The 23,797-nt window shown below is 43.6% G+C and overlaps 1 protein-coding gene across 5 annotated transcripts in view; it reads right to left on the bottom strand.

The window, feature by feature from the left end:
• The window catches only part of MAP3K3 (mitogen-activated protein kinase kinase kinase 3), a 61,228-nt gene that overhangs the window by 14,493 nt on the left and 22,938 nt on the right, over positions 1-23,797 (bottom strand). For all 5 annotated transcript variants that reach the window (XM_059878574.1, XM_005220981.5, XM_010816434.4 and 2 more), the window contains 3 exons: positions 20,791-20,890; positions 15,228-15,341; positions 9,657-9,777 (listed from right to left, as the gene is read on the bottom strand). In XM_059878574.1, the coding sequence (XP_059734557.1) occupies positions 9,657-9,777; positions 15,228-15,341; positions 20,791-20,890 (335 nt within the window). The remainder of the gene's footprint in view (positions 1-9,656; positions 9,778-15,227; positions 15,342-20,790; positions 20,891-23,797) is intronic.

Raw genomic sequence — 23,797 nt, 5'->3', positions numbered from 1 at the left:
CAGAAAGGGCAGGCATACCATTCAACACAGAGATGGAAAGCAAAACTTCTCCCCAAGCTGGCCAGGCCATACATTCCCCAGAAGCAATCCAAACAGAGGAGGTGGGGGGATTCCACTCAAGGGGGAACCCAACTGCCTTTCTTCAAGGAGCAGGAGCGAGGCTAATATGGGGATTCCTCGACAGCACAAGAGAAACACAGGGCCACATTTTACATCACTCAGATTCAGAGGTGTTCTGTCCATGGTCACTTGTAAGCTGGATGCAAGATGCCCTCTGGCCAACGGAGGGCTCAAAGGCAACAACAAGATGGAGGTAAGAGGAAATCAAATGGGAATAAGAAAGCTACTCCATTTGTCAGAGGGTCAGATGTCAAAGATCCAGGCAGCCAGCCATTTCTCTCCCCACTGTACCGTAAAATTCCAGTGTAACCATGGAAAAAAGATGGCTTTCTTAAGCCTTACCATGCCCCAAAGCACAGTTCACTTTTTAACATTTGGCTTACAAACATTAGCCAAGTGCCTGCTTCCCACTTCCAGCCTTGGATAACATTCTAGTAGCCCACAAGTCCCATGGAAATCCAATCCCTACGTTGGCAACAATTTGTCAGCAGCAGAAGCAACCCAAAGAGGTGAGCAAGGTATAGTGAGAAAAGCCTAAGCTTGAAAATCAGATGTGCAGAGATTCAGAGCAGGTTTTGTCACTCATTAGCTGAATGATTTAAACTCTCACCTAAATTTCCTCACTTACGAAAATGGGAAGAACTATCTACCTTATTGCCTTTTTTGGAAATTATAAATGAAATGTGGTAGCACAGGTACACACCTACATGCTAGAATTCCATTTGTTTCCTTCATTATATGTGGAGGAGATAACAGGTTAGACTCAAGATACATTCTGCCCTTGCAGGGTGCCTTCCTGTACTTCAGAAGTTAATCAGCTAGAAACTATTAATTCTAAGACCTCCTTTAGGTTCAGCCAGTCGATGCACTTATGTACATTTACATGGCTTCCTGAAATCCCTGCTGTTTCTGGGCACGGTCCTGGAAGCCTTGGTTTTCTGCTGCAGCGTTAGCAGAGGCCTCACCTGTGGTTCCCAGTTTTCCTGATGTCAAGACACAGGTGCAGGGATCCCCGTGTAAGTGGTGTGCGGACAGAGCAGAGGGGCCCTAATTCTGGATCTGGTTTCCTCATTACAGGAGGAAGAGGAGCTCTGTAGCATTTTTAGACTTCTTGAGTCTGTTTCTCACTCTTTTTGATTTTATAAGCCAGAATGTGTTTTAAATGCCTTCTTCCTGAAACTAGTCAGAGTGGATTCTGTTCTGTGCAACTCAACCCTGACCAATATATTCTGGAGTGAAAAGGTATTACATATTTGACCTAAAACAAACAAAAGGTGTCTCTTATGATTAGAGAGAAAGAAAAACTCTTACATACTGATGAAATCCCACACATTGGTCCAAACTATCCCAAGACAGGCTGAAGTACCCTCAGTCTGTCACACAGGTGTCTAGGGTGAGTCCTCCTGGGACAAAAGATCCATGGCCCCTCACCACCCATTCTCTCTCCTCCACCAGCTACCACTGAACTCCCCGCTGGTTCTGCAGGTGGGATGGGACTAGCTCACATGAAGCCTGCACTACAGACCCAGGAGGGGCTGGGGGAAAACAGCAGAGGGTTTCTGAGCTTTTATTTCCAGCCAGAGACTTTCACTTTTTCCAATACACATTGCTGCCTGCCGAGAGCCAGCCTTGTTATCTGATGGGCAGTGGGCCAGGGGCTATTGTGCACAGGCCCACAGCTTGGGGCAGGAAAGGGAAGTCTCCCCAAACCAATGGCTATCAGAGGAAGCGAATGGAAAAATCAGGAGTTGGCAGAACTGCTCCGGAGCATTTTCAGTTTTGTTTTTATCTTCATTTCAGAAATTAGGGGCTAATGACACACACAACAGCCGCTGAGAATGAGTGAGACAGGGACCAGAGCAGGACAAGATACTGACCACAGAGACTCACTGATGCTCACATGTTTACTAGCAGGACTGCAGCGAGCCAGGAGGCATGAGCACAGTGCCATGCCGGTTTGCAGTCAACCCAGGTCCCAGCGGGTACAACAGGGAGAGCGGCTTCTCTGGGCCACCCTCCCCTGGCACTCCAGCCTGCTCCTGCTCTAGTCTCACCAGGCCACTCGTGCCAAGGGGCCCCTGTCATTACCAGCTGAAGCAAAAGAACGGACTGATAATCCTGTGTTCAGGGTGGCCGCAGCTTCCTACAAAGCCTCTCTACACAGGGGTTCATGCTGCTGGCTGGCCACATTCCTCCTTGATCCAGGGCAGCAGAGCTGGAGCAAAACTCTTACCCCAGGATATGGCTGAGTCTTTTGCTCTGTTCTTTGACTCAAAGCTGAAAGAGAGTCTCCCAGACTTGAGCCCTTCTCATAGGAGACTCCTGTCAGGAAGCTGATGCAGTCAGGAAGTTGCCTCCACAGGGAGTTCTAGGGCTTTGGGTCAGTGTTAATGTGCAGGTCACTACAAGTACAAAGAGATAGCTGTTTTTGGCCATCAACTATTTTCTCTAAACCCGGTTCTCTCTTGGGGGGCGATGAGGGGAGGAATCCAATCTTTTTTTTCTTCATCAATGGAAAAGCTTAACCAATATATCCTCATTTCCTCACACTGGACCAGGCTGTACAGAACAGAGCTTCTCAATACTGTCATCCCATAAGACCCTGAGAAAATCCTGTGTTTCAACTTGCAAACCTCCCGTTTTGTTCTGAAGTTGCTACTACCACTACACAGTTTCTGGTCTGGTCCAGTACTGCAGAATTTTAAGCAAGGAGAAAAACCTGTGGGAGTGAAGGAGCTGGCCACTTTGTTCCTGTGTTTGCGGCCACCGCCTCTGCAGCTCACTCTCCTCATCTGTACCAGGGCGGAGGTCCGCACCGCGCGCAGCTCTCTAACCCGTTACTGTCCAGGTGCCACTGTCAGGCATCTCACCCTTTCAACACTCTCGTTTTTCCACCTCTCCTCTCTGAGGACCAGGGCTGCCTTCCTCCTTACCCAGGCACTGTAAGCCTTCGGCCTGGACTCCCCCGTTGACTCTCAGCAGGACCCCAGGGGACCCTAGGGTGCCCTCTTCACCCGCTCCAATCTCCTTTTCAGCTGTCTCTGTGCCTCCTTTCATAACCAAGCTCAGATCTCTAGCCTAAAAATAGCCTGACCTTATTTCTGCCACTCCCTTAAGCCACCTCTTTTTTTTCTTTCACGGCCAAACCCTTTGAAAAAGAACTAATTGCCTCTACTCATCACCTTCCCATTCCTGAGGGGTTGCAATCTGGCATGCCCACTGCAGGTCACAGTGGCAAGAAGAGGAGCAAAATGGAATGAGAACAGAGACAAAGGCACTTAAGATGCGCTCAGCCAAACGCGAGTCAGATGTGGCAGGGATGAGTCCTTTACTTGAGGGCTTAAGGGCATCGCCTGATGTATTATGGAAGAAACAGTGCTTGAGCTCTCAGTGTCAAAGGTGGGTAGAATCTCCAGAGGCAAGGACACAAAGAAGGGTATCTTCACATAGGGAAATTCCGTCTGCCTTGTCTGGAGATCTTCCTCAGGGGTCTCTCTTTTTGGGTTAACATATTATCTAGTAGGTTTTATTTTTGGTTTGGGGTGGTTTTTTTTTTTTTTTTTTTAAAGCTAATTGGATTGAAAAAAACTGGAATTCAAGGTATGTATATTATGATGGGAAAAAACCAAAGGTGAACATGATAGCTGGTTTCAAGCATCTGAAAAGCTGTCACATGAAAGATGTTATCTGTGCTGCTCAAGATGGCAGTACTAGAGTCAATGGGTGAAGTGAGAGAAGGCAGAATCTCAACTCAAAATAAGGACTAATCTCAAATAAAGTTGTCTCAAATTGGGTTGGGCTTTGCTGCACTTCCTCATTATTGAAAATGCTGCAGTGGGAGCTGAATGACCTGCATGTTCAGTCTTCCGCTCAATACGCACAGGTATGTTGATGCTGGTGGGGAAGGAAGGCCAAGAGCCCCTCCTGTTGGTGGGGGCTGCGTCGCCAAGGCTTCTCATTTGACCCCATTTGCATGGCTAGGACTTCTGTCCCTCATGCTTAAACCCTAACTCCTCTCTTTCTGTTTCCTTCTATTCCAGAAGGCCCTACCCCATACGAGCAGAGCAAGCAATCAGATGTATGGATGAAAATGACAAGTTTTTACTCTTGGTCTGTCCTTTTCAACCTGGCTGGCGGCGTGGAGGGCCTCCTTCCCACCCTGGCATACTCTCCCTCCTACTTCTCTGGTCACTCCTTTCCTGTGTCCTCCACAGGTTCATCCTCCTCTAACTGGTCACTGTCTGGATTTCTAAGGCTCAGTCCTAGGGCCTCTTTTCTTCTCACTCTAGAGTACGTTTAGAAACTCTCATCTGGGCCCATAGCTTCAACTTGATAACATCCATTTCTCTCCTCTACTGCTAGTTTTCTCCCCTCTGAGCTAGAGATTTGCAGAGTTAGCTGCCCATCTGCTGTCTTCTCTTAGCTGACTCAAATCCATCTCCAATTCAACCTGCCTAAAATTTCATGCCCTTCTCAGCACCTGAAACCAGGCTCACTTCTAATCTCTGTCTTGGTGAAAGGTACTGCCAGATATCCATAAACCAGTAACTTACCATCCTGCTCTCTCAACACCTGAAAATGCAATCCAATACCACAGTGGTTCTTAACCCTTCTGATCTTAGAACACTTTTTCACTTCTAAAATTGAGGACACCAAAGATCTTTTATTTATGGGGGTTATAACCAGTTGATATTCACTGTATTAGAAATTAGGGTCAGAAAGTTTAAAACACACTGATACACAAGCACACATTCCATTAGCCACAGAGCAATGATATTACCCCAAGCAGGTAACCTCTGGAAAATTCCTCTATTTGTGAGAGAATTAGTGAAAAGCCGATCGATGTCTTAGTATTATCATGAAAATAGTTCAGACCCTGTAGATCCTAAATGGATTTCAGTGACCACCCCACCACCTCCCCAGACCACAATGCCATGTTCTAATGGTGTTACCTTCTAAATGTCTCAAATCCACCTGGTCCTTCCGCTTTACCTACCATCACTAGTCTAATCCACGTTTCTGTCTTCTTTCATCTGGACCATTACATAGGCTAATATGGCTTTCCCTTGGAGCCATGCTTGACCCTCTTGGATCAGCTCTCCACCCCTTATGTAGCTAGAAAAATCTTTTCAAAATAAAAATCCGAATACATCACCCATTCCTCTTCACTTAAAAATCCTAAAGTGGATTTTTTACTGCCTTCACCATAGGACTGAAATCTACCTGACAGTCCACAAGGCTTGGCCCCTCCTGCTCAGCCTCAGCCCATCCCCCTTGCCCTGTTCTCAGGTCTCCAGCCCTCAGGGCTTCCTCCTGTTCCTGAAACACAGGGCACTCCCCTTTTCATGAGGCCTCTGCAAGCAAAGCCAGGAACTCTCCTCCCTGTCCTTTTGAATAACTCCCATTCATGCTCTAGGTCACAGCCTAAGGCTTCACTGGCCCTAAAATCAGGTCATATCCTTCAGTTGTATGTGCTAACACCACCACACACCTTTTGGTCACAGCGTATAATTAGAGATAAGTCACGACAAGTGAGATCTGACCTCCTACAGGTACATAAGGGCCACAGGGACAGGAACTGTGTTTTTGATTTCCATGATTCCAGCACACAGCAGATATTCTAGCTAATTATTTCCTAAACGAACAAATGAGTAAAAGGAGAGAGATATCATAAGATAATGTGATAAGCGTTAGAACAGAGATGGTACCAGGGGTCACCACTCCCAGCGGCTGCCCACCGCCCACAGAGCAAGTCCATGTGCAGTTGAGGCTCCTTGGTCATAGCAGACATCTCTATTTCTCCTTCAAATACATCAGCCCAGTCAGAAGGGTACGTGGGATCACCACCAGCAGAGCCCTGAAATGACCTCTCCCCTCATCCTGGCCTATGGAAATCCTCCATAACCTCTAAAATTCCAGCTCACATTGGATGTACATCCCAGGTCATTCTAGTCAGACATAGCCTCTGCCACATCCCAGCTTTACGAGTCTCTTTCATAATCCAGAACCACCTGGTGTTCTCAGAAGTCACCATCTTCTTTGGTGATCGTGCCTGGCAGATGCCCCTTTCTATGCCTGGAATATCTGTCTACATTTCACACTCAGTAAATCTTCCCCTCATTTGTCATCTCTGATGTTCCCTCTCTTGTGAAAGCAAAGTCCTGGGCAGAGCTGGTTCTCTCTCCTCTGTGTCCCCACACCACCCTCGGCCTTCCAGGTGCCTCCACCGTAGACCCCACACCAGCCTAGAGCCTGGGATACAATGCTGGCTGAAGGGAGGAACCCAGGATCTCTGCATGCTGGGAGGCTGTGTTGCCCATTCTTTATATAGACAGGAACTCATTTGTAGAGATTTTACTCCTCAGCACTCTCAGACAAGGAAATTCCAAATCGGGCCCCTATGACAATGGCCAACCTTTTAGCACCCACCTCCACACACGTCACAGGCACTTGCTTAGGAGCAGGAGGCCACATCACTGCCCAGTGTCAGTACTCACTGCTTCCTCCACAAAGGAGCAGTGCTGACCCCCTCCAGCCCCTTGGTCTCTACAGGGACTCCAGAACAGAGGCCAAACTAGCAGAGATACGCAGGTTCCAGGACACCTGGATTCTAGGGCCAGAGATGCTCTGGATAAGGTCTCCCTGCTCGGGTATTGGCTCTCCCCTCAACCAGCTTACTGTAAACATACCCATCAATCATCCACAAGGCTATGGAAATATGAAATGCATATATGGACTTCCAGCTTGGCAACACTTACTATCAGAGCTTCCTCAGGCTCCAGAAATTACTCAGTGAGGCAGAGTCAGTGCCTCAGCAGCACAATCTTTCTGCTGCTCCCTGGGGAGGCTTCTTATTCTCACACAAGCTCCATGACAGGACTGATGCTTAGAATGCAGCACCCCGGCCGCCCCGTCCCGCCTGGCTGCCAGCTCAGCTCCAGATCTCCAGGGAGCAGTTCAGTTCAGTTCAGTCACTCAGTCATGTCCGACTCTTTGCGACCCCATGAATTGCAGCACGCCAGGCCTCCCTGTCCATCACCAACTCCCGGAGTTCACTCAGACTCAGGTCCATCGAGTCAGTGATGCCATCCAGCCATCTCATCCTCTGTCGTCCCCTTCTCCTCCTGCCCCCAATCCCTCCCAGCATCAGAGTCTTTTCCAATGAGTCAACTCTTCACATGAGGTGGCCAAAGTACGGGAGTTTCAGCTTTAGCATCAGTCCTTCCAAAGAAATCCCAGGGCTGATCTCCTTCAGAATGGACTGGTTGGATCTCCTTGCAGTCCAAGGGACTCTCAAGAGTCTTCTCCAACACCACAGTTCAAAAGCATCAATTCTTCGGCACTCAGCCTTCTTCACAGTCCAACTCTCACACCCATACATGACAACAGGAAAAAAACACAGCCTTGACTAGACGGACCTTTGTTGGCAAAGTAATGTCTCTGCTTTGGAATATGCTATCTAGGTTGGTCATAACTTTCCTTCCAAGGAGTAAGCGTCTTTGAATTTCATGGCTGCAGTCACCATCTGCAGTGATTTTGGAGCCCAAAAAATAAAGTCTGACACTGTTTCCACTGTTTCCCCATCTATTTCCCATGAAGTGATGGGACCGGATGCCATGATCTTCGTTTTCTGAATGTTGAGCTTTAAGCCAACTTTTTCACTCTCCACTTTCACTTTCATCAAGAGGCTTTTGAGTTCCTCTTCACTTTCTGCCATAAGGGTGGTGTCATCTGCATATCTGAAGTTATTGATATTTCTCCCGGCAATCTGGATTCCAGCTTGTGTTTCTTCCAGTCCAGCGTTTCTCATGATGTATTCTGCATAGAAGTTAATAAGCAGGGTGACAGTATACAGCCTTGACGTACTCCTTGTCCTATTTGGAACCAGTCTGTTGTTCCATGTCCAGTTCTAACTGCTGCTTCCTGACCTGCATACAGTTCTCAAGAGGCAGGTCAGGTGGTCTGGTATTCCCATCTCTTTAAGAATTTCCCACAGTTTATTGTGATCCACACAGTCAAAGGCTTTGGCATAGTCAATAAAGCAGAAATAGATGTTTTTCTGGAACTCTCTTGCTTTTTCCATGATCCAGCAGATGTTGGCAATTTGATCTCTGGTCTGGTTCCTCTGCTTTTTCTAAAACCAGCTTGAACATCAGGAAGTTCACGGTTCACGTATTGCTGAAGCCTGGCTTGGAGAATTTTAAGCATTACTTTACTAGCATGTGAGATGAGTGCAATGTGCGGTAGTTTGAGCATTCTTTGGCATTGCCTTTCTTTGGGATTGGAATGAGAACTGACCTTTTCCAGTCCTATGGCCACTGCTGAGTTTTCCAAATTTGCTGGCATATTGAGTGCAGCACTTTCACAGCATCATCTTTCAGGATTTGAAAGAGCTCAACTGGAATTCCATCACCTCCACTAGCTTTGTTCGTAGTGATGCTTTCTAAGGCCCACTTGACTTCACATTCCAGGATATCTGGCTCTAGGTCAGTGATCACACCATCGTGATTATCTGGGTTGTGAAGATCTTTTTTGTACAGTTCTGTGTATTCTTGCCACCTCTTCTTAATATCTTCTGCTTTTGTTAGGTCCACACCATTTCTGTCCTTTATCGAGCCCATCTTTGCATGAAATGTTCCCTTGGTATCTCTAATTTTCTTGAAGAGGTCTCTAGTCTTTCCCATTCTGTTGTTTTCCTCTATTTCTTTGCATTGATCGCTGAGGAAGGCTTTCTTATCTCTTCTTGTTATTCTTTGGAAAACTGTTCAGTTTGATGCAATTCTACCTACCCAGAGAGAACCTGTATGGACAGCAGCAGGGGTTCCAGCAACATCAGGGCAGCAACCTCAATGCAAATGCTGACAAGGCCAGACTTCCCCCTTGAAACAAACTGCACAATTCAAAAAGAGAGCTTTCTCCTCAAATGTGGGAAAAGGGATCCAGAGCAAAACTGGACTGCCTGGTGCAATGCACAGATCTGATTTAGATTTCTTTCCCAGGAAGGCCTGGCAGCAGCTACATATCTTTCTGACTAATGAGCCAACTGTATATATTACGTCAGTAGTCTCCTGTCCTCCCAGACAACTTAGGACGCTCCAGGAGTCTTGTTGGCCTGCATCTTCCGTGAAATATCAGAACTCCTCAGGAACCATAAGCAAGAGGCTTGATATCAAAACTCAAACTTGGACCTGACTTCTACCTCCACAAGTCCCTAGTCTTTTGGGCAAAGTATGGTCAGAAGTGAGGGCCACTGTCACTGAAGGTCCTCAAGCAGATGTTTGAGATCACTTTTTCAGGGCTGTTGAAGAGGACCTGATTATCCCACCACAGCATGACACCATAAGGGTCAGGACTCCATCCCAATCATATCACTATTTCTCTTTCCCAAGGAAACACATGGAAGATTATTCCAAACAGCCTAGCAGTCAATAATGTTTGATGACTGTTTTTTAATTAATAATTATTTTTTAAAAGAATGTTAAAAAAAAAAAACATAGGCAGATAGATAAGAGGAAAAAAAGGGATGAGATACTCACTGACAGAGAGGTGCCTGCTCCTGGACTCAGGGGGCTGGTAGATGGTATTTATATCTCCCGCAGACTGGGAAGCTTTGATTCGCACTTGCCTGGACACCCCGGAGTGGGGAGAGGAACTGGTCTGCAAGATAAGAGGAAAAAGGCAGCTTACTAAGGAGGCAGGCTGAGAAACGTCCCCTCGCCCCTCCCTGGAACTCACCATGCTCTCAGCCACCTTCATGCTTTCAGTGTATGAGCTTCTCAGCTTTCCCCCAAACCTCACTCCTCAATCAGATTTGGCCCATCGCTATTTGCTCAATGTCATTTTACAGTTTCACTGATAGAAAGCACTGATACCCAGTGCTCCCATGTAATAGGTGATGACCCAGACACACAGGAATACCAGGCATTCCTGTAGTAATGTGCCAAACAGAAAACAGCTGTAAATATCCTCTCATAAAACTCTCTGAAGGGTTGGGGAGAATAGCAGGAAAAAGCAGATTTCTCAGCAGCAAGATCACCTGTTGCATGGGGGTTCACAGTGGAAAATGATGGCCACCTCTGCATCAAAAACTCTGGTTGATAAAACATTTTAAAAATAATGTGATATGCTTCTTCTTCCCCCCTATCATTGCTCCCTGAAAATTAGGGTACAGTGAGCTTGGCTACTTCATATTCCTGGAGTTTACATGTGAACCATCTTGGGACCGTGTTCATCTCAGAAAGACTATCACAGATACCATGCTGCCAGAGGTCAAGGCCTTCAGGACAGGGTCAGCAGCCTTGCTACATCCACCCCACTTTGCACTGACTCAGTTGGGCCACGAGGTGAGCCCTAGAAAGAAAACAAAGCAATAAAAGGGGGCCTGGCATGAGAAAGTTTACAACTGAAGGCTGAAGGGGAGCAAGTGATGTCAGGCTGTGCTCATAAGTAAGTAGAGTGCTATGGAGAATGGGAGCTCAGAATTTATAAATAACTTGGGTCAAAATTTCTACTTGTTTCTCTTTCTCTCTCTCACACACACCTTCCATAAGAAAAAAAAAAAAAGTACAACCAAAACAAACTCTATCCTGTCCTCCAGGAAAAAGGCTTCCCGCACGCACCCAGGGGTAGATCCAGCTGCCAAGCAGCCTTCTCTGGTCTCCCTGCGCCAGACCTGATCACATGCCGGCTGTCCTGACACACTGTCCTGCTCTAACGGGAAGTCAGGACCAAGGGGAAGTGAGTGTTCTTGCTGAAGCCTCCGATGTGCAATAGCTCTCCGCCAAGGGTCAGAGAGGAAAAAACAATCAAAGCCACACGCTGGGGAAGCAGGTCAGTAAGGGGCACAGAAAGGCTACAAGCCCTGCAGTCAGAAAGAGAAGAGCTGTGCTGAGGACCTCAAGGACACCTGCTGGGACACAGGGCCTGACACAGAGTGGGAACTCCATACATCTTGGCAACACAATCTGAAATTACCGAAGAATATAAATTCTAATCTCTCAATTTTCAAATCTAAAAGCTGAGACAGGAAATGAGGTTCAACAGCCGGCACAAGCATAGGTTTCTAAGAGGAAAGGCTGACTGCGGCACCAAGTTGGAAAACAGATGAAGGGAATCAGCGAAGGTTTCCAAGCAGGGCTTCTCACATTGCCACGTGCACACAAATTGCTTGGGACTTTGTTCAAATGCAAGATTCTGATTCAGCAGGTCTGGGGTGAGACTGAGGATCTGCATTTCTAACCAGCTTTCAGGTGATGTTGATGAGGTGGTACATGGACCACACTCAGAGCAGTGAGGTCCTGGGAGGTGAGTCATATTTGGTTTAAAGCAGTGGTTCTCAGCCCCATCTACCCAGCAGAACTGCCTGTGGGGTTTTCAACACCTCAGACCAACTACAGCACACTCTCTGGGGGTAAGACCCAAGGACTGGTATTTTTAAAATCTCCCCCAAGTGTTGGTAATATTCGGTCAAGTTTGGAAAACCCTGATTTTAGGAATGACATGAGAATGACATGGTAAACAAAAATGAGGATGATACAAGGATTCAAGGAACCTGGAACAAGACCTAGAAGTGGGAAAGAGAGGGAGGAAGGTGGGACTAGGGAAAAATAAAAGGGCCTGCAGAGAGTGAAAGGGGTCCCAATGGGTGCAAAGTGTGTAGCTGGCAGAACATTCTAGAGACAGCAAATAGAAGGCACTAGACCATTTTCTGAAAACCTCACTGAAAGACTCTGTGGGTAGCAGTGTGTTGTGGCCGACACAAACAACATGAAATTTCACCAGGGAACCACGTGCACAAAGACTGCAGTCACTGGAAACCAGCAAAAAAAGATTATAAAAGTTGACCCACGAATTATCTTCATAAAAGATTTGGTGGCATCAGACAAAAGGAGCAGTTGAACTCAATGATGCAGGGGGAAAAATGGGGTATCCATGTGTTTGCTTTAGTTTGGTTCATGGCTTTGGCCAGGTGAGATGGGAGGAGTATGACTATCCACCTTGCTGAGGGATGAAGACAGATGAAAGGCTAAAATCTGTCATAGAAAGAGCAATAAAAAAGGAATCCAGAGAAGACACAGTACATTTAAAAACAAGAATGAGAAGGGAAGTAAAGGTTCAGATGGTAACAAAAGGTTAATGAGGTGATAGGCTGCTAAAACTGAAGGAAACTATAGAGAACAAAGTAGCTGACAGTGATCATCAAGATGGGATGAAGACCAGGGTATGTGGTGTCCTGAAGAAGTGTATGCAGAGTGTGATCTATGGGCTGGTGCCAGGCTCCAACCTATGGTGAACCAGTCCTCTACAATTTAAGTACTGAAATGAAGAGTAACTTGCTAATGAACACTTTGGTAACAATTTGGCAGAGTGACTTATGCCTATTGAATCTAACAATGAAAATCGGGGGCTTGTGTTTTATATGTCTCTAGTTAATTTTTCCACTTTTCAGTTTTTGTGTTTTTTAAAAAGAACTGGTCTATGACAGATTGGAAACTAGAAGAACAAAAGTGAGATTTCATCACAAACAGAGAAGCACTCTTCTAAAGGAGGACACCTGCTGCTGCTGCTAAGTCGCTTCAGTCATGTCCGACTCTGTGCGACCCCATAGACGGCAGCCCACCAGGCTCCCCCGTCCCTGGGATTCTCCAGGCAAGAACACTGGAGTGGGTTGTTATTTCCTTCTCCAGTGCATAAAAGTGAAAAGTGAAAGTGAAGTCGTTCAGTCGTGTTGGACTCTCAGCACTGCCATGGACTGCAGCCTACCAGGCTCCTCCGTCCATGGGATTTTCCAGGCAAGAGTACTGGAGTGGGGTGCCATTGCCTTCTCTGACACCTGAGCACATAGCAATTTTGGATCATGATACCTCTGTTTACAAAGAAGCCTGAAGTCTAGTTGAGGAAGTCCCCAAGGAAAGATTTCATCACCACCAATACTGTTAGTCTTAAATGTAAATCTGTATAAATGTCAAGAAATAGGAGCAGCTTAAGCATTCTAACAGTAGCAAAACTGGTTACTGAATAAAAGTATGGTCTATCCATTCAAGGGACTTCTGCATCCTTATAAATTATAATCATGAAGACTGTATATTAACAGAAAAATGTACATGACAATAAGTGAAAAATTAAATTAGAAAACTGCATAAACACCATGACAACACTTAAAAGTGTGTATACATATGGCCAAAGAGAAACATATGGAAAAATCAATGTTTTGGTGCTAGAATTATGTAAGACAATCCTTTTTTATTATTTTAACTTTACAATATGTTACACTGACTTTGTAATTTTTTAAATATACATCCTTAGAAAGAGAGGCATCAATATGGCATTTATTTCATGCAACATCTAATGTAATGCCATGAGTGTCAGAGATCAGATGGTCATCTCTCACACAGCTCTGGGTGCTGCAGCAGCACCTGCAGCTGAGTGCACCCTTTGATGGATGTGGAGGCAAATGTATAGAATCAGTTGTCTCAAGTTTCTCGTCAGGGGAGTGGAGGGATCACCATCAGGGTTGTTGGCTCCCAGTTAAACCATCATGTCATTAAATTTCAATCCCAGCTTCTTCTGTAAAGAAGGGGTTTGCTAAATACGGTCTCTACTTGACTCTTACTAACATTTCAAGTAGTCACTGTTGCTCTCTTAGGAAGATGGGTTCCAGAACAATAAGATACAGCTCCAGTTCTCAAGGACCTTACAATCTTTTGGGATAAAATTTATAAATACGCAACAACTTTAGGGCAATTACTAAGCAACCTATAAACTAGTGTGCAAATTATATCCAAAGACTAAAGGAAAGGGGAATAATCAATATGGCCTCAGTCAAAAATACTTGCCAAACTGTAGCAGGTAAATCAAGCTAGAACCTAAAAAAAGGCTGACAACCATGGTCTGGCAAAAAGGAAGAAAGAACTGCAGAAGAAGGGAAGTATGCTGGAGAACTTGGAAAGATGAGACTGGGGAGCTGAAAGAAGGATCGTTAGAGAAAAACCTTGGGTGCGAGGCTACATTTAGATCTTACAAGCTGGGCAACGAGGAAGGACCTCAAGGAGAAGGGAAGGAACTGGGACAGAGAAATGAAGGAATAAAGTTGTGTATTTCACTTCAGAATACTTTCCAAAACATATCCAGAAAAAAAGGCACTGGGAAAGAGAAGACCAGTCCTCATGCACAAGGACACTTCTGTAATATTAGAAAACATCTTCTTTATTCTAAGGCTTCCTAACTACATTCTTCTGTGTCTTTCCCTAATCAACAGACATTCTAAAGTCTCTTTAAAAATAAAGCACCATTCCCTCTAAATTCTGCTCGGTATAGGGCATCCACGGTTCTCAGGCAGCAACATTAGCTGTCCACAGTTGGCTGTTTTCAAGTATATGGAAAGGAAAGAACACCAAAGAAACTTTCAGGGATGTGTATGTGAAGAAAACTGGTAGAGGAATCAGACAGAAGACAGATATAGATTACAAGCACTCTTGCGAAACGTAGGCCCTTGGGGATTCTTTAGGAAAGGAAACTGTGTAAGGAAAAATCCCTAAGTTCTGAAGGTCCCTAAGATTGCTGCCATTTGGTAAGGCAGCAGATGCTAACTTACTAGAGGCCCTTTAGTCTATGGCCTTTTTCCCACTGAACAGACGGGAAAAGTGTGTTTTCTACATGTGTCCCAAGGGAAAGTCACAGTTGCCGAGTTGTGGGAGTTGGGTTCACAAAGCATGACAGTCTCAAATCCTTGACAGTCTTTGCTAATCAGCACCCCCACGCTAAGCAAATCTCCCTTGCTGGGGTCCAAATCTAGTTTAAAATTAAAAAAAAAAACAACACATTAACTATAGAGAAAAAGAATCCTCTCCTTTATCATAAAATGCTTTCCTTCCTCCCACACCACAAGCCAAGTAACCTTCAGCTGCAACTTTAACACTGATGATCTGGCTTTGGAGTAAAACCAAATGCAGAAGGCTAGCTGACTGCTGACCCAGTGGGCTAGACCGCACTTATGTTCTCGCTTTAGCAGTGACAGAGGAACACAAAACTCATCAAGGAAGAACCTGAACTCCTGAAGGACAGCAAGCTGTGTCTTCAGCTGTCAGTCCAGGGCAGGGGCTACTTACATGGTTTCTGTCCTGGGACAGCAACAATATTCTAAGACTTTTCATGCTTGAGCTTCTATCCAAAATGTCAATTGCTTTGTCAAGATCATCTTGATTCTTCAGCAGGATGGAGAGCTGTGACACAGGACACAGAAAAAGGAAATCATATAAAATATGTCTTTAGTCTGCAAAAATAACCAAATTAACACTAAAAATAAATTTGGAGAAAAACAATCTCAATGCATACTCTGGAGTCCTCAAAAGACCTAACTGAAGCCATAGAGATATTTTCTTTTTTTCTTCATTAAGTGCACAATTTAATAAGTTTTAGGAAAATGACAGAGTTGTGCAACCATCACCATAATTCAATTTTAAAACATTTTCACTGCTTTAAAAAGATCTCTTGTGCCCATTCACAGTCACTCCTCTTTTCTACCTCTCACCCCAGGCAACCACTAATCTACTTTCTGTCTCTAGAGATTTGCATTTCCTGGACATTTCATATAAATGAAATCACACAATTCATATATATTCGATTCAATTCATAGTCTTTTGCATCCAACTTCTTTCATTTTGCTTAGTGTTTTTGAGTTCATCCATGATGTAGCACATTAGTACTTTATTTCAAGATATTTTCTGAGAAGAGCTTCCTCTCTCAAAATACTCTTTACTCCAAAGCATCAAGTCCCAAACAGTTCTAGCCCCCATATTTCTTCCCAACTTGAGCAGCAGAAGTGTGTCCCACCCTACTCTGTGCTGACATTAACAGAACAAGCAAAAAAGGCAGAGGAGGAGGAGAGGGAGGGCTGAGGATGAAAACATTACTCAAATAAGAACACAAATTTAGACCACACAGAAGGGTTTAATATCTTAATGTTTAAAGGTTAAAAACAAAATCCATGACTAGAACCAAAAATGACTTCCTCTGTTTTCATTCCACTGAAGTATTAAAGAGAAGATTCTTGAGGATATAGACAAGTCTTACTTGCTATTAAAAAGCAGAAGATGTTGAGTTCAGTTCTGTCGCTCAGTCGTGTCCGACTCTTTGTGACCCCATGAACCGCAGCATGCCAAGCCTCCCTATCCATCACCAACTGCGGGAGTCTACCCAAACCCATGTCCATTGAGTCAGTGATGCCATCCAACCATCTCATCCTCTGTTGTCCCCTTCTCCTCCTGCCCCCAATCTTTCCCAGCATCAGGGTCTTTTCAAATAAGTCAGCTCTTCGCATCAGGTGGCCAAAGTATTGGAGTTTCAGCTTCAACATCAGTCTTTCCAGTGAACACCCAGGACTGATCTCCTTTAGGATAGACTGGTTGGATTTCATTGCAGTCCAAAGGACTCTCAAGAGTCTTCTCCAACACCACAGTTCAAATGCATCAATTCTTCGGCGCTCAGCTTTCTTTACAGTCCAACTCTCACATCCATACATGACTACTGGAAAAACCATAGCCTTGACTAGATGGACCTTTGTTGACAAAGTAATGTCTCTGCTTTTTAATATGCTGTCTAGGTTGGTCATAACTTTCCTTCCAAGGAGTAAGCGTCTTTTAATTTCATGGCTGCAATCACCATCTGCAGTGATTTTGGAGCCCAAAAAAATAAAGTCAGCCACTGTTTCCCCATCTATGTGCCATAAAGTGATGGGACCGAATGCCATGATCTTAGTTTTCTGAAATATTATGAGTACTTAGTATTAAAAGATGCATAAATATGCTATGCCTTAAGACCTAACGAATGTCAGCTCTTATACATCTGTGGCAAACACAAGCAAAAATCCAATTAATTTCTGCAATTCCCAATTTATAATACAAGGAAATGAGAACTCTAAATCCTAGGCCAGGAAATAACAAATAGTAAAAAACAGTATTTAAAATCTCAAAACAACCCATGGAATGAGATGAAATTCTACAGATCATATCACATTAAAGAATTCACTTCTGAGTAACATATAAAGTAAGGATAAATAAGGGCTAGTGTCGGGTGGAGATACGAGAAGATAAAGAAATTACTGGAGTATGTTTTAACTAAAAAAAAAAAAGCTACAGTTTTGCAAATGTATGTTAAGGATCTAGTATCCAGAATATATGAAGAACTCTTACAAGTCAAAAATAAAAGGACAAGTAATCCAGTTTTTTAAATGGGCAAAGGATTTGAATATATATTTGTCCAAAGAAAAATCAATAAATGGCTAATAAGTACATGAAAAGATACTCAATACCGTTAGTCATTAGGGAAATGAAAATTAAAACCACAATAAAATATCACTTCATACCTACTAGGATGGCTATAATTTTTTTAAAAAAGAAAAAAAAAATCACAAGTACTGGTGAGAATGTGGAGAAACTGCAATCCTCATATATTGCTAGTAGGAATGTAACGTGGCACCAGCCAATATGAGAAAATTGGGCAGTTGCTCAAAAAGTTAGATACAGAGTTTCTACAAGACCCACAATTCTACTCTTAGGTATATTTTAGAGGATTGAAAACATCTGTTCATATAAAACTGGTACACAAATGTTTATAGCAGCATTATTTATAACAGCCAAAAGTAGAAAAACATCAAGAGGTGAATGAAGGGATACACAAAATGTGTTATACCCATATCATGGAATATTATTCAGCCATAGAAAGGAATGAAGTCTGACACATGCTACAATATAGATGAGCCTTGAATACATGCTCAGTGAAAAAAGCCAAATACAAAGGCTACATACTGTGTCATTCCATATATACAGAATGTTCCGAATAGGCAAATCCAGAGATGTAATGTAAATAAGTGGTTGCCCAGGGGTTAGGCAGTGGAGGGGGAATGGGAAGTGAGTGCTAATGAGTATAGTGTTTCTCTTTGGGGTGATAAAAAGGTTCTGGAATCTGGTACTGGTAGTTAACACAACTCTGAATATACTAAAAATCACTGAATTATACAGTTTAAAAATGTAAATTTAAAAATAAAAGGGTAAGTGATATGGTAGGTGAATTATATCTCAAAAAAGCTATTTTAACAAAAATATAAGTAAAATCAAAGATTTTTCATCTGTGGTTCACAAGTCCTGACAAGGCAGGGTTTAGAGGGCAAAGAAAAATAGGTTGAGAGAGTTGAAATTAATAAGATATAAATTAGTCAACTCTTAGTCACTGACATTAGCAGAGTATGGAAAAATATGAATGATTTAATATAATAACAATTATGGGAGTTCCCTGGAGGCCTAGTGGTTAGGATTCTGGGATTTCACTGACATGGCCTGGGTTCAATCCCTGGTCTGGGAAATGAGGTCAAAAAACAAAAACAGAAACAACAACAACAGTAAAAAAGTGATGAAAAATAAATGCTCAAACACATTAGTCTTCACTGACTCTTAAAATATATTTGGTTTAGAATCAATATCTGCATAAATATTTGAATAAAGGAATGCCCAACATTCTAGGCAGTCACTTCTTTGGCAAAAGAGTTTGAAAATGGATTTTGGGACATACGGAATTCTTAATGGAAATATTAACGGAAAGAGAAACAAGTAGTGCTAAATCATCCAGAAAAATCTTTCCTAACTAAAGAACACCTTCTTGAATGCTGACTGGCTAGCTGATTTTAGCCTCACTTTCTCATATAGTCATGGATGCTTGAACTGTTCTATGGATTTTTCACTTATATTTTGGAGGTTCTCATATCCTGTATTTAAAATGTGTTAGTTTACATACTTTGAAATGCTTACATCTGTTTTATTTATTAACCATAGTGTTACTGATTTTCTAAATTTGATGTATTTCTAAAATCTATCCAAAAAGCAAAAGCTCATATGGTCTTATTTTTGTTAGCTATATGCCAGCATATACTCAACTGGGAAGCTTCCCTAGTGGCTCAGTGGTAAAGAATTTGCCTGCAATGCAGGAGATGCAGAAGACTCGGGTTCGATCCTTGAGTCAGGAAGATTCCCTGCAGGAGGACATAGCAACCCACTCTAGTATTCTTGCCTGGAGAATTCCATGGACAGAGGAGACTGGCGGGCTACAGTCTATGGGATCACAGAGTCGGACACAACTGAAGTGACTGAGCAAGCATGCGTACCCAACTGTGGCTGTACATTTTGTTTAAAGAGGACCAGAAAGTCTTTAGCCAACAAATCTCAGCTTCTACAGACTTCAGCCCCAGAGTTTGGAGGAAATTCTTAACTTTTCAACCACTAAAATAAAACTACACAGGAAAGGCCTCTCAAAGAGCCATGAGGTTGCCCAGCTTTCCTGTCTATTCCCTCAACTTAGTTCCCTCAAGGAGCAAGCTTTTTTTTTTTAAGCCTTTATTTTCCACTAAGGGATGAATCAATCCTTTTCTTTTTTTTAAGATTTTAATTTATTTTATTTTTTGGCTGTGACAGGTCTTCAATGCTTTCTCTAGTTGCAGCATCTGGGCTTTTCATTGCAAGGGCTTCTCTTGTTGTAGAGCATAGGCTCTAGGTATGCAGGCTTCCACAGTTGCAGCACATGGGCTCAGTAGTTATAGCTTGTGGGCTCTAGACCGTAGGCTCAGTAGCTGTGATGCATGGGCTTAGTCGCTCCGCAGCATGTGGGTTCTTCACAGACCAAGGATCGAACCCATGTCCCCTGCATTGGCAGATGGATTCTTAACCACTAGACCACCAGGGAAGCCCCTCAAAGTGCAGGCTCTTTACTGGGCACAAATACATTGCCTTTCAGACTAATTTAAAGCATCAACCTAAGCAGACTACAGCCTCTAGAACCTTCCTTGGAGCTGGGAAAGCAGCCAAGTAACTGACATTCAAAAGAATTCCTTCCTGGGTGATGTTCAAAGTATGCATAAATAAGGACCACTGGGTGGGGTTAGGAGGAGTAAACATTTAAAGAAATGATTAGAGCAGGTGCTAATGTTTGACACCAGCTACAATCAGAAGCTAAACTCTGAGAAGAATCCAACATTTATGACTATCAATAGAGGTTGACCGGAGAAGGTAATGGCACCCCACTCCAGTACTCTTGCCTGGAAAATCCATGGACGGAGGAGCCTGGTAGGCTGCAGTCCATGGGGTCGATGAGGATCAAACACGACTGAGCGACTTCACTTTCACTTTTCACTTTCATGCACTGGAGAAGGAAATGGCAACCCACTCCAGTGTTCTTGCCTGGAGAGTCTCAGGGACGGGGGAGCCTGGTGGGCTGCCATCTAATGGGGTCGCACAGGGTCGGACACGACTGAAGCGACTTAGTAGCAGCAGCAGCAGCAGAGGTTGACAGTCCTACCCACCAGTTTTCCCCACATCCCCAGCCCTGCTGAACCCTCTGCTATAGCAAGGCAATGCTAAGCTCTGACCCTGATCCCTGTACCTGACTCCACCATGGAGTTATTAGAGCTACCGGCCTAGAATGAGCAGAGGGAATGGAATTAGCTGTGCAATCTTCCATGCAGTAAGAAAGAAAAATCCCAGAATTATTGGAATTAACAAAAGAGGCTCCAGAAAATGAAAACCTGCAGATGACATAAGAAGAACAAACTCGGAGATCCTCAGTTAAGCAGAGAGAAACAAGGTAGGCAAGGTGCTCCGCGTATCCCCAGGCTGTCTGTCTGCCTACCTCATTGTTCATGTAGTGCAGATCCAGAGGCTGCCCGAACACTGCTGTCACCTTGTGCTCCACATCTTCGTATCTCACAGGCCGGCTGAATGCTATAATTCTGAAACAGTACAGAAGCACGGTTAACTGTGTATTTTAAATGCAGGGTTTAGAAGGTATGACTCCTGAGTGATATTTTCCTTTCTTTTCAAGAGTTCTTTTTATTTTTCATGCAGCTTGCCTTTCTCTGTATTTTTTTCTTCTCTTATCTGCCTTTATCTTTTTACCCTTTCTCTGAGCATCTCTCAGGTTTTTCAATAGTACCCACAGGCAGCACTCAATCTCAATCAATGTTCTACCACTTCAGCTCAGATCTTTCAGTCAATGACAGTTGAGTATCATGGCAGGACACCTGGATTTAAAAACTATGTTCCAAATATTCCTATTAGGAAGAAAACATGGAGATGGGAACCGCAATCCTGAAAACACAGTCTTAACTTCTAAATGACTCATATCCAGGACTTGAAATGTTCTTTTCTACTGTTCATTTTTGACATGCCACAGGAATTTCAATGCTGATTATCCTAAGAATTGACATTTCTCACCACCGAGTCACAGGAATTTCCCTTGAGTTGGTTATATGCCTGATTAGTTTTCTTAACCAGTGACGCGTGTGCCTGTAAATAGTGTTGATATTGATGCTTTTCTAGAGAGACTCATTGCTGCTAAGTCGCTTCAGTCGTGTCCGACTCTGTGTGACCCCATAGACAGCAGCCCACCAGGCTCCCCCGTCCCTGGGATTCTCCAGGCAAGAATACTGGAGTGGGTTGCCATTTCCTTCTCCGATGCATGAAAGTGAAAAGTCAAAGTGAAGTCGCTCAGTCGTGTCCGACTCTTAGCAACCTCATGGACTTCAGCCTACCAGGCTCCTCCGTCCATGGGATTTGCCAGGCAAGAGTACTGGAGTGGGGTGCCATTGCCTTCTCTGAGAGAGCCTCATTGCTGCTGCTGCTGCTGCTGCTAGGTCGATTCAGTCATGTCTGACTCTGTGCGACCCCATAGATGGCAGCCTACAAGGCTCCCCTGTCCCTGGGATTCACCAGGCAAGAACACTGGAGTGGGTTGCCATTTCCTTCTCTAGTGCATGGAAGTGAAAAGTGAAAGTGAAGTCGCTCAGTCGTGTCGAACTCTTAGCGACCCAATGGACTGCAGCCCACCAGGCTCCTCCATCCATGGGATTTTCCAGGCAAGAGTACTAGAGTGGGGTGCCATTGCCTTCTCTGGAGAGACTCACTAGGTCTGTTCAAAGAACAATTTCTATAAATATTAACACATGGTAGAGTAGGAACATGTTCAAAGAGGTCTTAAAATAATTTGTCATTACACATCACAACAAAATTTACAAGTGGGGATAGATGAAACAAGGCTGGCAAAATATTGATAATGTTGAAGCTGGGTAACAGATCCTTGGAGGTTCAGTTTCACATTCTCTACTTTTGTGTGTGTTTGACATTTTTTAAATAAAAAGTTTTAATGTATTAGGGATACTGGGGATAGCCAACAATATTTGACATATAAAAGTGACCATATCATAGGGGTCCAACCCAATACTTTAAAACTTATTTAAAACAGAAATAAACAAAGAGATAAACAGAAGAGAATATAAAAAAGAAACTTATATGCATACTACATATGTACATGTATATAAGAAAATGTAGAATTAAAAAAATGTTGGTGTAGGGAAGGTCTTCCTAAGCATTATATAAAGTTACATAAAATACAGAGGCCAAAAGGAAGAAGACAAATTTGACAGCAAGAATTTAAACTGCTGATGGCTGCAGCTTTTAAATTTGTCTGAAGTCTGAGAGGGTTATGCCTCCTGCTTTCTTTTTCCTCAGATTGCTTTGGCAATTTAGCCTTCTGTGGTTCCAAATGAATTTTAGGATTATTTGTTCTAGTTCTGCGAAAAATGTCATGGGTAATGTGATAGGTAAGCCATTGGATTTTCATGAAATCTGGTTGTCTCAAATCAGTGGGCATCATGAAAGTCATATCTAGAACTGAGCTGTTCAATACAGTAGCCACTAGCCACAAGTGGCTATTTAAATTTAAACTGATTAAATTTAAAATCAGCTCTTTCAGTCCCATAAGCACATTCAAGTGCTCACTAGATACTGGAGAACACAGCTATGCTGCTGCTGCTGCTAAGTCACTTCAGTCGTGTCCGACTCTGTGTGACTCCATAGACGGCAGCCCACCAGGGTCCACCATCCCTGGGATTCTCCAGGCAAGAACACTGGAATGGGTTGCTATTTCCTTCTCCAGTGCATGAAAGTGAAAAGTCAAAGTGAAGTCGCTCAGTCGTGTCCAACTCAGCGACGCCATGGACTGCAGCCCACCAGGCTCCTCTGTCCATGGGATCTGCCAGGCAAGAATACTGGAGTGGGGCGCCATTGCCTTCTCCGGAACACAGCTATAAGTCACCCCTTTTTATACCCAGGTCTACACATGCAGATCAAAAATATCTGGAAAAAAAAAATTTTCCAGAAAGTTCCAAAAAAAGCAGAACTTGAATATGCCCCATGCTGGCAACTATTTACATGGCATTTACATTGTCTTAGCTTTGTAAGTAATCTAGAGATGATTTAAAGTATACACAAAGATGTACATAGGTTATATGCAAAGACTGCACCATTTCATCCAAAAGACTTGAGCATCCGAGGAGTTTGATATCCACAGGGGGCCCTGGAACCAATTTCCTCAGCTACCAAGGGATTTCTGCAGAACATTTCTATTAGAGTGGAAGTTCTACTGAACAACGTTGATAGGCTATTAGTATAATCCTTCACGCAAAGCCTAATATCTCAGGGAGATAATTTCTCTATAACTTTTCCTTCATCTGTCACTACCTTCATTTCTGAAAATTATATTGTTGAATATATTAATGTATATCCACCAGGAAATCCATCCATATTGTAATCCTTATATTTTCCCCCCTCAAATCAACCATCCCAAGCATTAATCAGGT

Source organism: Bos taurus, chromosome 19, assembly GCF_002263795.3.
Source record: "Bos taurus isolate L1 Dominette 01449 registration number 42190680 breed Hereford chromosome 19, ARS-UCD2.0, whole genome shotgun sequence".
NCBI classification, from domain to species: domain Eukaryota; kingdom Metazoa; phylum Chordata; class Mammalia; order Artiodactyla; family Bovidae; genus Bos; species Bos taurus.
This window is presented reverse-complemented; position numbering and strand designations above follow the sequence as displayed.